The sequence below is a fragment of the Coregonus lavaretus genome (genome assembly GCF_964263955.1).
Source record: "Coregonus lavaretus genome assembly, chromosome: 22".
Lineage (NCBI taxonomy): Eukaryota > Metazoa > Chordata > Actinopteri > Salmoniformes > Salmonidae > Coregonus > Coregonus lavaretus.
The window spans coordinates 4077522-4090941 of record NC_140009.1 but is presented as its reverse complement, the minus strand read 5'-3'; the positions used below and the strand labels follow the sequence as shown (position 1 = coordinate 4090941).

Sequence of the window (13420 nt, the reverse complement as noted above, 5' to 3'; positions counted from 1 at the left end):
CAGTCGGACACTTGAGTGCCCAGGTTTAATGTTGACTCTGTTTGGCATACGGAGATTGTTTTCAGTATTTTTTTCAGAGCGATAAATTCCTTTTGAAAGAAACAGAAAATGACAGACAAGTCCATAATTAGGCTGAGGCAACTTTTACTGGACATCTGCGATCACAGGGTGACAAAGTGACGAGGTTAACAAAAGTTGTGAGTGCGCCACGTTGTCACAGACAAGTACAAATGTAAAAAAAAAAAGGTAGTTTAAAACTTTATTTTTTATATATTTGTTCATAGATACAAAAAAACAGATACAAAAAAAAATAAAAAATTCATTGGCAGCCTGTCCTACTAAAAGACAAAACTAAAAGAGGGGTGTCTTCCAATATCCATACTACTTAGCATGAAGCAATATAACAGGCATGCATTCTATGTAGCTAATGTGGATAACGCATTACTTTTGACCAGAGCCCAATGGATCCTGGTCAAAAGTAGTGCACAAAGAAAAAAAAAAAATGGGGAACAGGGTGCCATTTGGAACAAATCCACAGTCAAGGGTTAAGGGGGTCTGTTCCAATATCTACACTAGCATACTACCTAGTATGAAGCGATGTAAACAGGCATACATTCTATGTAGTGTGCTAGTGCGGAGGACGGAACAGAGTCAAGTGTCTAGGGGACGGGGACGCAGCCTCCGTCTCCTAGCGTTTGTCCCCTCTCTCAGGAGGGGGGTGGACTCCCCGGCTGGGACCTCACGGCTTCGCTGCCGTCGCTGACCTGCCTCGTCATCGCCATCTCCCTGGCAACGCAGGTCACCTGGCCGTTGGTCACGGTCATGGCCGCCGCCCTGGAAGAGAGCGGAGGGAGAGGTTGAGTGTGAGAGGTCAGGTAATGAACGTCCCGTGTAGCTCAGACTTTAGCACTAGCAATGCAAAAGGTCTCCGGTTCAATTCCCAGGGATAGAGGAGAGGTTGAAGACAGGGAGGGGGGGGAGGAGAGGTTGAAGACAGGGAGGGGGGGGAGGAGAGGTTGAAGACAGGGAGGGGGGGGAGGAGAGGTTGAAGACAGGGAGGGGGGGAGGGAGAGGTTGAAGACAGGGAGGGGGGGAGGGAGAGGTTGAAGACAGGCAGGGGGGGGAGGAGAGGTTGAAGACAGGGAGGGGGGAGGAGAGGTTGAAGACAGGGAGGGAGGGAGGAGAGGTTGAAGACAGGGAGGGGGGGAGGAGAGGTTGAAGACAGGCAGGGAGGGGGGAGGAGAGGTTGAAGACAGGCAGGGAGGGGGGAGGAGAGGTTGAAGACAGGGAGGGGGGGAGGAGAGGTTGAAGACAGGGAGGGGGGAGGAGAGGTTGAAGACAGGGAGGGGGGGAGGAGAGGTTGAGTGTGAGGGCAAGGAAAACCAGGGTTGTATTCAGCAGGGTGCACCTTGCTTAATGTTGTAGATAGAACTGCCATGAGGATAATGACCTACTGTGTCAGAAAGCTGTCTGTCATAGTGACGGACCCTTGCTAGCTAACGTTAGCTTACTGAGGGAGAGCTGGGTGTTCTGCTTGGCTACGGGGAGATTCTCCTCTCACCGCGCTCTCCATTTGATGAAACTAAAAATCAAAACTTTAATAAAATTGAAACCCCAGGTTCTTAGTAACAATTTGATATGCAGCAACTGAGACTGCGACCGGTGATGACAAGCTGTGTCGAGCAAGTCTGCGTGGAGGGGACCGTTGCTTGGAGCCAGTCTCTCGTCGAGAGAGAAAAATAGGCGAAAAAAAATGACCAAAAAATGGGGGAGAAGTGATGGGAGGGAGGGAAGGAGAGGACCACTGGCTCATAAATGCCCTCAGCAAGCACTGCCAGTATACACACCAGGGTTTCCATTATGAAAATGTGGCACCGGACATTTGACCGGCAGCATTTTAAATTTACTGGACATTTGAGAAATCTACTGGATCATATGCATTGGGTGCATAACCTGATTAGGGCGTCCACCCACTGTGCTCAGAATGACAGAAATCACATTTAGATTATGGCAATTCATATTAACAGGATGCAACGATGTGCGGTCATTTTTTTAAAAACCGAATTCTGATGTGCACTTTGAACATGTTAGAATAACTGCACATTTACTTTCTCAGCCAACAAGACGAGTAACGAACAGCAAAATCATTAGCCTATGCGTAGGCGTGCCAGAGTGTAAAGTTTAGGACAGCAAATTTTCACCATAAAAATGCAACCTTTATAATAAAGCATTTTACATTTTAGTCATTTAGCAGACGCTCTTATCCAGAGCGACTTACAGTTAGTGAGTGCATAAATTTTTTCATACTGTAAATGTGTAATATTGCGATATGACGCTCTACTTCTCACTGACAGTCGCAAACTCAAAACCATCTACTTTGTATTTGCCGCGCGCTGCCCAAATGGTGTGCTCCGTCTTTCCTTCAGGACTTTAAGGCTTCGGAAAGCGAACGATCCTCTGGGGCCAAATCATGATTTAGTAGCCCATTTTGAATTATTTTTCTGCATGGCAATTTAATTCAATTTACTTAGGGAACGCTTAGCTTCCCCTTGCTTTGTGGATGAGCCGCCTATGAGCCAGTCAATCCACTATCCCCCATAGAGTACGTACACTTTCCTACTATTGGTCAGGTTGTCGTGAAAGAAACAGCCCAAACAGACTCTGGGACAGTTGTGGGAAGCTAGATCCCACAGTCATACAGCCAGTAAGCCTAGGATACATTAAATACAAACCTTAAAAAGTAAATGAATCAGATGCAACAGAGATCAGAACGTTTAGCTTAAAAAAAGGTTGATAAACTAGCATTTCTTAACACAGCAACGCACACAAGGTATTAGGCGGTATACTGTATTTACCAGGGTATTAGGCGGTATACTGTATTTACCAGGGTATTAGGCGGTATACTGTATTTACCAGGGTATTAGGCGGTATACTGTATTTACCAGGGTATTAGGCGGTATACTGTATTTACCAGGGTATTAGGCGGTATACTGTATTTACCAGGGTATTAGGCGGTATACTGTATTTACCAGGGTATTAGGCGGTATACTGTATTTACCAGGGTATTAGGCGGTATACTGTATTTACCAGGGTATTAGGCGGTATACTGTATTTACCAGGGTATTAGGCGGTATACTGTATTTACCAGGGTATTAGGCGGTATACTGTATTTACCAGGGTATTAGGCGGTATACTGTATTTACCAGGGTATTAGGCGGTATACTGTATTTACCAGGGTATTAGGCGGTATACTGTATTTACCAGGGTATTAGGCGGTATACTGTATTTACCAGGGTATTAGGCGGTATACTGTATTTACCAGGGTATTAGGCGGTATACTGTATTTACCAGGGTATTAGGCGGTATACTGTATTTACCAGGGTATTAGGCGGTATACTGTATTTACCAGGGTATTAGGCGGTATACTGTATTTACCAGGGTATTAGGCGGTATACTGTATTTACCAGGGTATTAGGCGGTATACTGTATTTACCAGGGTATTAGGCGGTATACTGTATTTACCAGGGTATTAGGCGGTATACTGTATTTACCAGGGTATTAGGCGGTATACTGTATTTACCAGGGTATTAGGCGGTATACTGTATTTACCAGGGTATTAGGCGGTATACTGTATTTACCAGGGTATTAGGCGGTATACTGTATTTACCAGGGTATTAGGCGGTATACTGTATTTACCAGGGTATTAGGCGGTATACTGTATTTACCAGGGTATTAGGCGGTATACTGTATTTACCAGGGTATTAGGCGGTATACTGTATTTACCAGGGTATTAGGCGGTATACTGTATTTACCAGGGTATTAGGCGGTATACTGTATTTACCAGGGTATTAGGCGGTATACTGTATTTACCAGGGTATTAGGCGGTATACTGTATTTACCAGGGTATTAGGCGGTATACTGTATTTACCAGGGTATTAGGCGGTATACTGTATTTACCAGGGTATTAGGCGGTATACTGTATTTACCAGGGTATTAGGCGGTATACTGTATTTACCAGGGTATTAGGCGGTATACTGTATTTACCAGGGTATTAGGCGGTATACTGTATTTACCAGGGTATTAGGCGGTATACTGTATTTACCAGGGTATTAGGCGGTATACTGTATTTACCAGGGTATTAGGCGGTATACTGTATTTACCAGGGTATTAGGCGGTATACTGTATTTACCAGGGTATTAGGCGGTATACTGTATTTACCAGGCTATTAGGCGGTATACTGTATTTACCAGGCTATTAGGAACTAGCCAGGGGATGGTTTTCCAATATTGTTTCAAAACTTAAATAAATATTTATATTTGTAGCTACTTTAAGTAAATCCCTGCAGTCAACTTGTGCAGTACATTAGGAGATAAAACAGAACGCGTTCTTCCTTTCACTGGTCACATTATGAAGCTTATTTACATTTTAGTCATTTAGCAGACGCTCTTATCCAGAGCGACTTACAGTTAGTGAGTGCATACATTTTCATACTGGCTGGCAGCTACACAAGTAAATGAGCTTACAATGAAAAAAGCAAGGTATTTCTTGCAAAACCGATGCATGGCCAATATATTTCTAATGTTTATCATAGAAAGAATGTAAGCAGCTACATTTCCTAATGTTTTGCCTAAAAGTAAAAAAATCTGGCATTTTACCAGAGAAGTGTTTTGAAGATGTTTCACAAGAGAAAGTCCAATCCCCCACATTTCTCCCAGTTACCCACTTCAACTTACTTCTGCTGGGCCTCCTCTGTCAGAGGGGTCATTCCTGGCTGGTTCTGCTTCCCAAAGAAAAAACTTGCCCACCAATGTCCCGAGTCTTGTTTGGGCAGACCTGAGAAACGGATTACAACTAGGTCAAATGCGAATCTATAAAACTACACAACGCCTCAACATCTGTCATTGCTTGTCACATACATACATAAATCCCATTCCTTACTAGTTTTGTGTGTATTGGGTATACGTTGTGAAATTGTTAGATATTACTGCACTGTCGGAGCTAGAAGCACAGGCATTTCGCTACACCTGCTATAACATCTGCTAAACACGTGTATGTGACAAATACAATTTGATTTGAGATCGACAGCACTCAGTATTTAGCGGACTGTGTACTTTGTGAGTGTGGTAGGTGGGACTAGGCACAAAGTGGGGCAGTCAGTGTAGAATTCTGACGTACCATAAAACCAAATGGAATAATACTGCTTGAATTTAGGATCATAATAATTACCGCTTTCAAACAGGTCATTGGTCCAACTAAGTGCCATGTCACATTTAAAACAACTGTAGTTCATAATGTCTAAATTAGTAAACATAAGACATCCAGGACCTCTATACCAGGCGGTGTCATAAGACATCCAGGACCTCTATACCAGGCGGTGTCAGAAGACATCCAGGACCTCTATACCAGGCGGTGTCAGAAGACATCCAGGACCTCTATACCAGGCGGTGTCAGAAGAAGGCCCAAAAAATGGTCAAAGACTCCCAGCCACCCTAGTCATAGACTGTTCTCTCTGCTACTGCACGACAAGCGGTACCGGAGCGCCAAGTCTAGGTCCAAAAGGCTTCCCAACAGCTTCTACTCCCAAGCCATAAGACTCCTGAACAGCTAATCAAATGGCTACCCGGACTATTTGCATTGCAAATCATCAACTGTTGCAGTTTAAGGTTGTAAGAGGACATTCATTGTTCAACTCAATTTCCTTTCCCCACCACACACACACGGTTGGCTATTACATTTACATTTTAGTCATTTAGCAGACGCTCTTATCCAGAGCGACTTACAGTTAGTGAATACATATATATATTTTTTATACTGGCCCCCCGTGGGAATCGAACCCACAACCCTGGCGTTGCAAACACCATGCTCTATCAACTGAGCTACATCCCTGCCGGCCATTCCCTCCCCTACCCTGGACGACGCTGGGCCAATTGTGCGCCGCCCATGAGTCTCCTGGTCGCGGCCGGCTGCGACAGAGCCTGGATTCGAACCAGGATCTCTAGTGGCACAGTTAGCACTGCGATGCAGTGCCTTAGACCACTGCCCCACTCAGGAGACCAACCAAGCACCCCATGGAAATGATGTGCATTTGACTTTATAATCATATCCTAGAATCACATAGCCAACTGTATACAATACAACTTCACTGTTCAAACTGGATGGGAAATTCATATTCTAGCAGTCTTGTGTTATTCCCAACCCCTCATGGACAAAGCCATTCATCACCAACAGGTGGCATCTTACATTACATAGCAGGGTGGTAACCTATTATGTGCCATATGATGACATCACAGTTCGTGAACTCCCAGTACCACCCCCTGGACACGGTCCCTTCCCCCCACCGTCGCCCATATGCTTGCTTTATGTACCTGGATGGTGTGGAATGACTTCCCCGCTGTACTCTGAACTCCCAGTACCACCCCAGGACACGGTCCCTTCCCCCCACCGTCGCCCATATGCTTGCTTTATGTACCTGGATGGTGTGGAATGACTTCCCCGCTGTACTCTGAACTCCCAGTACCACCCCAGGACACGGTCCCTTCCCCCCACCGTCGCCCATATGCTTGCTTTATGTACCTGGATGGTGTGGAATGACTTCCCCGCTGTACTCTGAACTCCCAGTACCACCCCAGGACACGGTCCCTTCCCCCCACCGTCGCCCATATGCTTGCTTTATGTACCTGGATGGTGTGGAATGACTTCCCCGCTGTACTCTGAACTCCCAGTACCACCCCTGGACACGGTCCCTTCCCCCCCCCGTCGCCCATATGCTTGCTTTATGTACCTGGATGGTGTGGAATGACTTCCCCGCTGTACTCTGAACTCCCAGTACCACCCCTGGACACGGTCCCTTCCCCCCACCGTCGCCCATATGCTTGCTTTATGTACCTGGATGGTGTGGAATGACTTCCCCGCTGTACTCTGAACTCCCAGTACCACCCCTGGACACGGTCCCTTCCCCCCCCCCGTCGCCCATATGCTTGCTTTATGTACCTGGATGGTGTGGAATGACTTCCCCGCTGTACTCTGAACTCCCAGTACCACCCCAGGACACGGTCCCTTCCCCCCACCGTCGCCCATATGCTTGCTTTATGTACCTGGATGGTGTGGAATGACTTCCCCGCTGTACTCTGAACTCCCAGTACCACCCCAGGACACGGTCCCTTCCCCCCACCGTCGCCCATATGCTTGCTTTATGTACCTGGATGGTGTGGAATGACTTCCCCGCTGTACTCTGAACTCCCACAGGAGCTGCTGCTGGAGGTGGAGCCGATGCGCCCTGGGGAAAGTTAACACAACAGGAATGGAAAAGGTCTCGTTCAACACGTTCAACACCCTCAACACAAGCCCACTCTCAGCCTAGGCTATCGTCACAGGATCAATCCACACTCCGGTCACTGTATCAGGATAGGACTGGACAATAAAAACGCATTCATGACCAAGAGGTGTGATCCCCAACAAGTTCACGTTGCTCTGTCTATCATCAGAAAATGTACTCTCCTGTTGGTCTGCGTCAAGACGCCGACACCAGAGAAGAGGAAAAAGGCTCCTAGTCAGACTCAGGAGACCTGCACGCCATCCACCGCTTCAGAGTACATTACTCGCTAACGTTCAGTCCCTGGACAATAAAGTAGACGAGCTCCGGGGCGAGGATCTCCTTTCAGAGAGACATCAGGGTCTGTAACATACTCGGTTTCACAGAATCATGGCTCTCTGGATATAGTATCCCCGTCCATTCAGCCGTCTGGGTTCTCCAGCCATCGCGCAGACAGGAATAAAGAACTCTCCGGGAAAAATAAAAGGTGGAGGTGTACGTTTCACGATTAACTACTCATGGCGTGATCGGTCATCGTCACGGCTGTGTATATCCCCCCCCCCAAGCAGACACTGCGACGGCTCTCGAGGAACTACACGGGACATTGCGCAAACTGGAAACCGCATATCCAGAGGCTGCATTTATTATAGCTGTGGTCTTTAATAAAGGAAAATGCTACCGAAGTTCCATCAACATCTCCTGTGCTACTCGCGCATCGAAAACAACCATTTCATACCTAGATTACATTGAGACACAAGCACATCTCTTTTTTATTTTAATTTGTGGGAATACTTGGGAACAGATTTCATACATTAAACACATTTTTGGATGAATTCCTTCCTGGTGATTGTGGTCCTCTGTAGCTCAATTGGTAGAGCATGGCGCTTGTGACGCCAGGGTAGTGGGTTCGATCCCCGGGACCACACATACGGAAAAATGCATGCGCACATGACTAAGTCGCTTCGGATAAAAGCGTCTGCTAAATGGCATATTACATTTTAGTCATTTAGCAGACGCTCTTATCCAGAGCGACTTACAGTTAGTGAATACATATTTTTTTATACTGCCCCCCCGTTGGAATCGAACCCACAACCCTGGCGTTACAAACGCCATGCTCTATCAACTGAGCTACATCCCTTCCGGCCATTCCCTCCCCTACCCTGGACGACGCTGGGCCAATTGTGCGCCGCCCATGAGTGTCCCGGTCGCGGCCGGCTGCGACAGAGCCTGGATTCGAACCAGGATCTCTAGTGGCACAGCTAGCACTGCGATGCAGTGCCTTAGACCACTGCGCCACTCGGGAGTACTCCACTCATATTAATTATTATTAAATTGTACAGTTTGACAAAACTAAAATCCCTTCCAAAAATGTTTGGGGGGCCCAAAGACTACAAAATAAAGATTTTGTATTTTATTTTATCACCTAGTAGGCCAGTTTTGTTGGCGGCCCCTGGTCTAGGCAGTAGACATGGCAACAAATGCACTGCAGAGATAAGATAACCCATTCACCTCACAAGGCCCCTCTCTGCCCAATACAAGAGAGTATGAAAATGTATTCCCTCACTAACTAAGTCGCTCTGGATAAGAGTGTCTGCTAAATGACTAAAATGTAAATGTAAGAGAATACACTAGTCAGTTGCACAACTGAATGCATTCAACCGAAATGTGTCTTCCGCATTTAAATGAACCCAACCCTCTGAATGAGTACAGTCAAGAGATCCGACTAGCCCGAGTTCCAGATCTGTTTGTGCTGTCTTGCCAACTCCTTGCATTGTCATATTTGGTGTGACTGACAGAATTGTTGGCAAGATAGCACAAACAGATCTGGGACTCAAGCTAGGTTTATCAGAGGACATTAAGAGGGCTTGAGAAAACAAACGACTGTTGAAGGCTGAAGTGAATTATGATGGAGCTCGATTGAGTTAGGGCCTGAGGGCTAAGTTTGTAAAGACATGCCCCGGCCCGAGAGCTACTCACTTCGGTAGTAGTCATGGGTAGCCACAAGAGAACCGCCTGCGTTGATCGCTGCCATTCTCCCGACCTTGTTGAATCGTGCGTTAGATAGAAACCCTGGAAGAACGGGAGACATTTGGACATAGCCAGACATTAATTGCACACGTTTTTGGCAATGATTTAGCTCCTATTAAGTTCTTCAGAATGCATGGCTGGCTAAGTGCATACAGTAACAAGCAATAAGTAACTTCTCACACTTAGCTAAAATGATCAATATTGGAGGCAATCATTACTGGCAAGGCTGCCTCAAAATGTTTAGTAAATAGGCCACTATCTGTTCTGTGACTTTTAGGCATCCAATACTACTAGACACAAATGACAATTTCTCACTAATGTGGGGGTGCTAAACCTAGGGACCAAGGGCCATTCGATTTAAGCCTAACCCATGATTTCAATCAACAGCGGTACATAACTACGTTAGCTAACGTTAGATAGCTACAATTTCCCCATTCTTAAAAATGTGAATGAAAATGACAAAGTCGGGTTTAGAAAAATTACAGAACATCATTTGGTGGGTCTGTTGCTGAAGAAAAAGCCAACTCGACTACCTAACGTTAGCTAGAAGAACATGATGTCCATTTGGGACGAAAGGCCAAAAAAAAAATGACATTCTCGGGTAAAATGTCAAAAGGAAATCTTGCAACGTTGGCAAACAATAACATGAAAATGAGCGTAGTTGAAAACAAATTACATACAAAAAAATTTTCGTCTGGAAGATTGAAATCACGATGACTTCGTGCCGTTGTCATACAAAAGCAAAATGTCCAAAACAACAACCACATATTCTCCGAGCATCACTAGCATTAGCTAGCTAACTTAGCATCGCTGCATTCTCCATCTTCAAACTGCCATTTCGAGCGGATCTCACCTTTTTGTTACCCAGCGACGTGCTGATGTTAAACAGCACCCAACTCAATCGGCGAGGCTGGTAGGGGAGTTAACGCTAGGCGACGGGGCCCATTTGAAAATAAATTGTGGGTAAATAAAACCCTCTAACGACCTGCCACAGTCAGCTTTGTCTGCAGTAAATGTTTTACCGGAATGAAGGATTGGGGAGCGGTTTTATACTAGGTGACAGCGCTGGTGAGACTAGGCGGGACTTGATCGTCGATCGTGCACGACGTGCAGTGGGTTGACTGAATTTGTTTGCTCAGAAAATTTGAGCCAACTAGATCTCTGTGACAAACTATTTATAAAGTATAGTAAATAAATAAATATGTATCTGTCAACAGCTATCACATTATTAATACGTTTTGTTTTATGAACATCTGCTTTAGAAACGTTTAGGTACGTTTAGGTCTCCAATATATTACTACTTCCCTGGTGGTCTAGTGGTTAGGATTCGGCGCTCTCACCGCCGCGGCCCGGGTTCGATTCCCGGTCAGGGAACAACTGTTTTATCAATAGGCTAAGGAAGAAACTTAGTGGGGTGTTAATGTCTACAGCTTTTATAGCCCTTCTAGCTGTAACGGGTATGTTCAGTGGGTTTAGGGTATAAATGGAGAACATTCATTGTTCGGCTACATTAAGGTCTGTGAATTGTATGGTATTTATTTAGGCTTTGTGCGGATTGGCATTTGGTACTGTAACAGCTCAAGACATGTAACTTACCCTTAGCTTTAAAACAAATATATTATAGGTCACCACAAAAGCGCCCAAGGAAACAATTTACACCCATATATTACCAAAGTAATGAATTATCTGTGGGAATGGCTCGTTTTGGTCTCTGGGTGTTACAATAAGACCCGAGAAACTGCAACGTGTTAGTTACAAATACTATTTCCGCTACTTTCACATTGAAATCGGCCAGGGTTCCCCAACCCGAATTTGGCCCAGGGGTGATTTTATTTGGCCCCCAACTTTTACGCGCAAAAACATTTATAATAAAACATTTGTGTGTTTTAATTTTCATTCGCTGACATCAAAGACTGTAAAAACACCAGGAAATCAGCCCCAAGTGATTTTAATTTTGGAAATCTGTCCCAAAGTATTCCCAAGCATAAAATATGTATGCCTATGAGATCGTATAGAAATGTAAGACAGGTTTCTAATTAAATTATGTTTTAGTCACTACACTACATGACCAAAAGTATGTGGACACCGTCGGACTGCCAGATGGTGAAGCGTGATTCATCACTCCAGAGAACACGTTTCCACTGCTCCAGAGTCCAATGGTAGCTAGTTAGACCACTCTTGCGCATGGTGATTTTAGGCTTTTGTGCGGCTGCTCCGCAATGAAAACCCATTTCATGAAGCTCCCGACGAACAGTTCTTGTGCTGACGTTGCTTCCAGAGGCAGTTTGGAACTCGGTAGTGAGTGTTGCAACCGAGGATAGACGATTTTTACTCGCTACACGCTTCAGCACTCAGTGGTCCCGTTCTGTGAGCTTGTGTGGCCTACCGCTTAGCGGCTGAGCTGTTGTTGCTCCTAGATGTTTCCACTTTACAATAACACCACTTACAGTTGACCAGGGCAGCTCTAGTATGGCAGAACTTGGACTTGTTGGAAAGGTGGCATCCTATGACAGTGCCACGTTGAAAGTCACTGAGCTCTTCAGTAAGGCCATTCTACTGCCAATGTTTGTCTATGGAGATTGCATATATGTGTGCTCTATTTTATACGCCTGTCAGCAAGGGGTGTGGCTGAAATAGCCGAATCCACTAATTTGAAGGGGTGTCCACATACTTTTGTACAGTATATATAGTGTATGCCAGGATATAAAGTCCTGTGTAGCTCAATTGGTGGAGCATGGCGTTTGCAACGCCAGGGTTGTGGGTTCAATTCCCACGGGGGGCCAGTATGAAAATGTATGCACTCACTAATTGTAAGTCGCTCTTTTACCAGACGCCTTTTATTAAGTTGACATTGTTAAACGTTTTCCCCTCAATGAATACCATTTAATCAGCTTCTTGATAAACCACACCTGTCAGGTGGATGGATTATCTTGGCAAAGGAGAAATGCTCACGAACATGGATGTAAACAAATGTATTCACAAAATCTGAGCGAAATACATTTTGTTCATATGGAACATTTCTGGGAACTTTTATATCAGCTCATGAAACCAACACTTTACATGTTTCATTTATATTTTTGTTCAGTGTAGCTGATCCCTGTTCTAGGGCATTTCCTGACCACTGCACTCTTGCTTTTGGGTATAGGCCAGGTAACTGTAGAGCACTTCATGAACTGTTGAGGGAAAGAAAGGGCTTTATAAAAAATATTTTGGATTGAATGATCAAATTCGAACATTAACAACAACTCTTCTTTGTTTAAAGGAATGCTTTATTGATAGCCAAATATATGACAAACCAACATTTAAATTCATCCACCATTCTCCCATCTGATCCATTTAATGTGTACAACTAGGCTCACATCCTAAATAAAGCTATATATATTCATTCTTTCATCCCCGACATTGGCTTAGCACATTGTACATGCCCTCAATAACTTGTTTTAACAAATGCAGCTGTGGCGTCCCAAAAAAAAAACGTACATTAGACCAAAACATGTTTTTTTGCAGCTCTACATAAGCTATGGATGCATCTGCCATGTCATAACCAGAGACAACAGGAACCTACTTATCCATCAGCTGTGTTTACACACAGGCAGCCCAATTCTGATCTTTTGCCACTAATTGAACAAAACATCTGAATTGGGCTGCCTTAGAGGGCCGGTCTGCCAACACAGATAAAGCCTAGTCCTGGACTAAAAGGCCTTCTGAATGGAGATTATCTGTGTCTTGGAAACCGGTCCAGATAGTAGGTTTACTACTATCTATGGAATAACTCTAGTATTCCGTTGAGAGAGAGCAAGAGATCTGTAACAGGCAGGTATTAAATATTGGCAACGATTTACTAATGGCAATTAAATTTAAAAAAATGACACTTATTTAAACTTCACCCAAGAGAGAGATCAAAAACACATCACCTAAATATGATCATCACTACTAAAAATGATCAAAAAACCCACAAGTTAGATAGATAGAAGGGTAAATTAATATTCCATCCCCTGGCTTACCTGGTTAAATAAAAAAAAAGAATGTAATAACAATAAATTGGGAAAAACAATACAATCTACGTAGATACTTCATGTT

General features: G+C 44.6%; 1 protein-coding gene across 2 annotated transcripts; it reads right to left on the bottom strand.

Moving 5' to 3' along the window:
• Positions 1–258: 258 nt before the first annotated feature.
• Positions 259–10368, bottom strand: LOC311149685 (pancreatic progenitor cell differentiation and proliferation factor B-like). Of its 2 annotated transcripts, XM_084186890.1 has the most exons (5): positions 10194–10368; positions 9290–9382; positions 7199–7276; positions 4734–4833; positions 259–834 (listed from the first exon to the last, which is right to left on the bottom strand). In XM_084186890.1, the coding sequence occupies exons 2-5, from the start codon at positions 9342–9344 to the stop codon at positions 708–710; spliced, it is 360 nt and encodes a 119-aa protein (XP_084043016.1). In that variant the 5' UTR covers positions 9345–9382; positions 10194–10368; the 3' UTR covers positions 259–707. The 2 variants fall into 2 exon arrangements, with proteins under 2 accessions (XP_084043016.1, XP_084043015.1); XM_084186889.1 differs by lacking the exons at positions 7199–7276; positions 9290–9382; positions 10194–10368 and adding an exon at positions 6366–6667.
• Positions 10369–13420: the final 3052 nt, after the last annotated feature.

What these genes read in the sequence shown, in the direction of transcription:
- LOC311149685 (XM_084186889.1), bottom strand. Translation starts at nt 6,660, where the DNA reads ATGGGCGACGGTGGGGGGAAGGGACCGTGTCCTGGGGTGGTACTGGGA. An exon ending in AGTCATTCCACACCATCCAG is followed by an intron (nt 4,834 to 6,365) that starts GTACATAAAGCA and finishes TCCGTTTCTCAG; the next exon opens with GTCTGCCCAAACAAGACTCG. An exon ending in ACAGAGGAGGCCCAGCAGAA is followed by an intron (nt 835 to 4,733) that starts GTAAGTTGAAGT and finishes GCTCTCTTCCAG; the next exon opens with GGCGGCGGCCATGACCGTGA.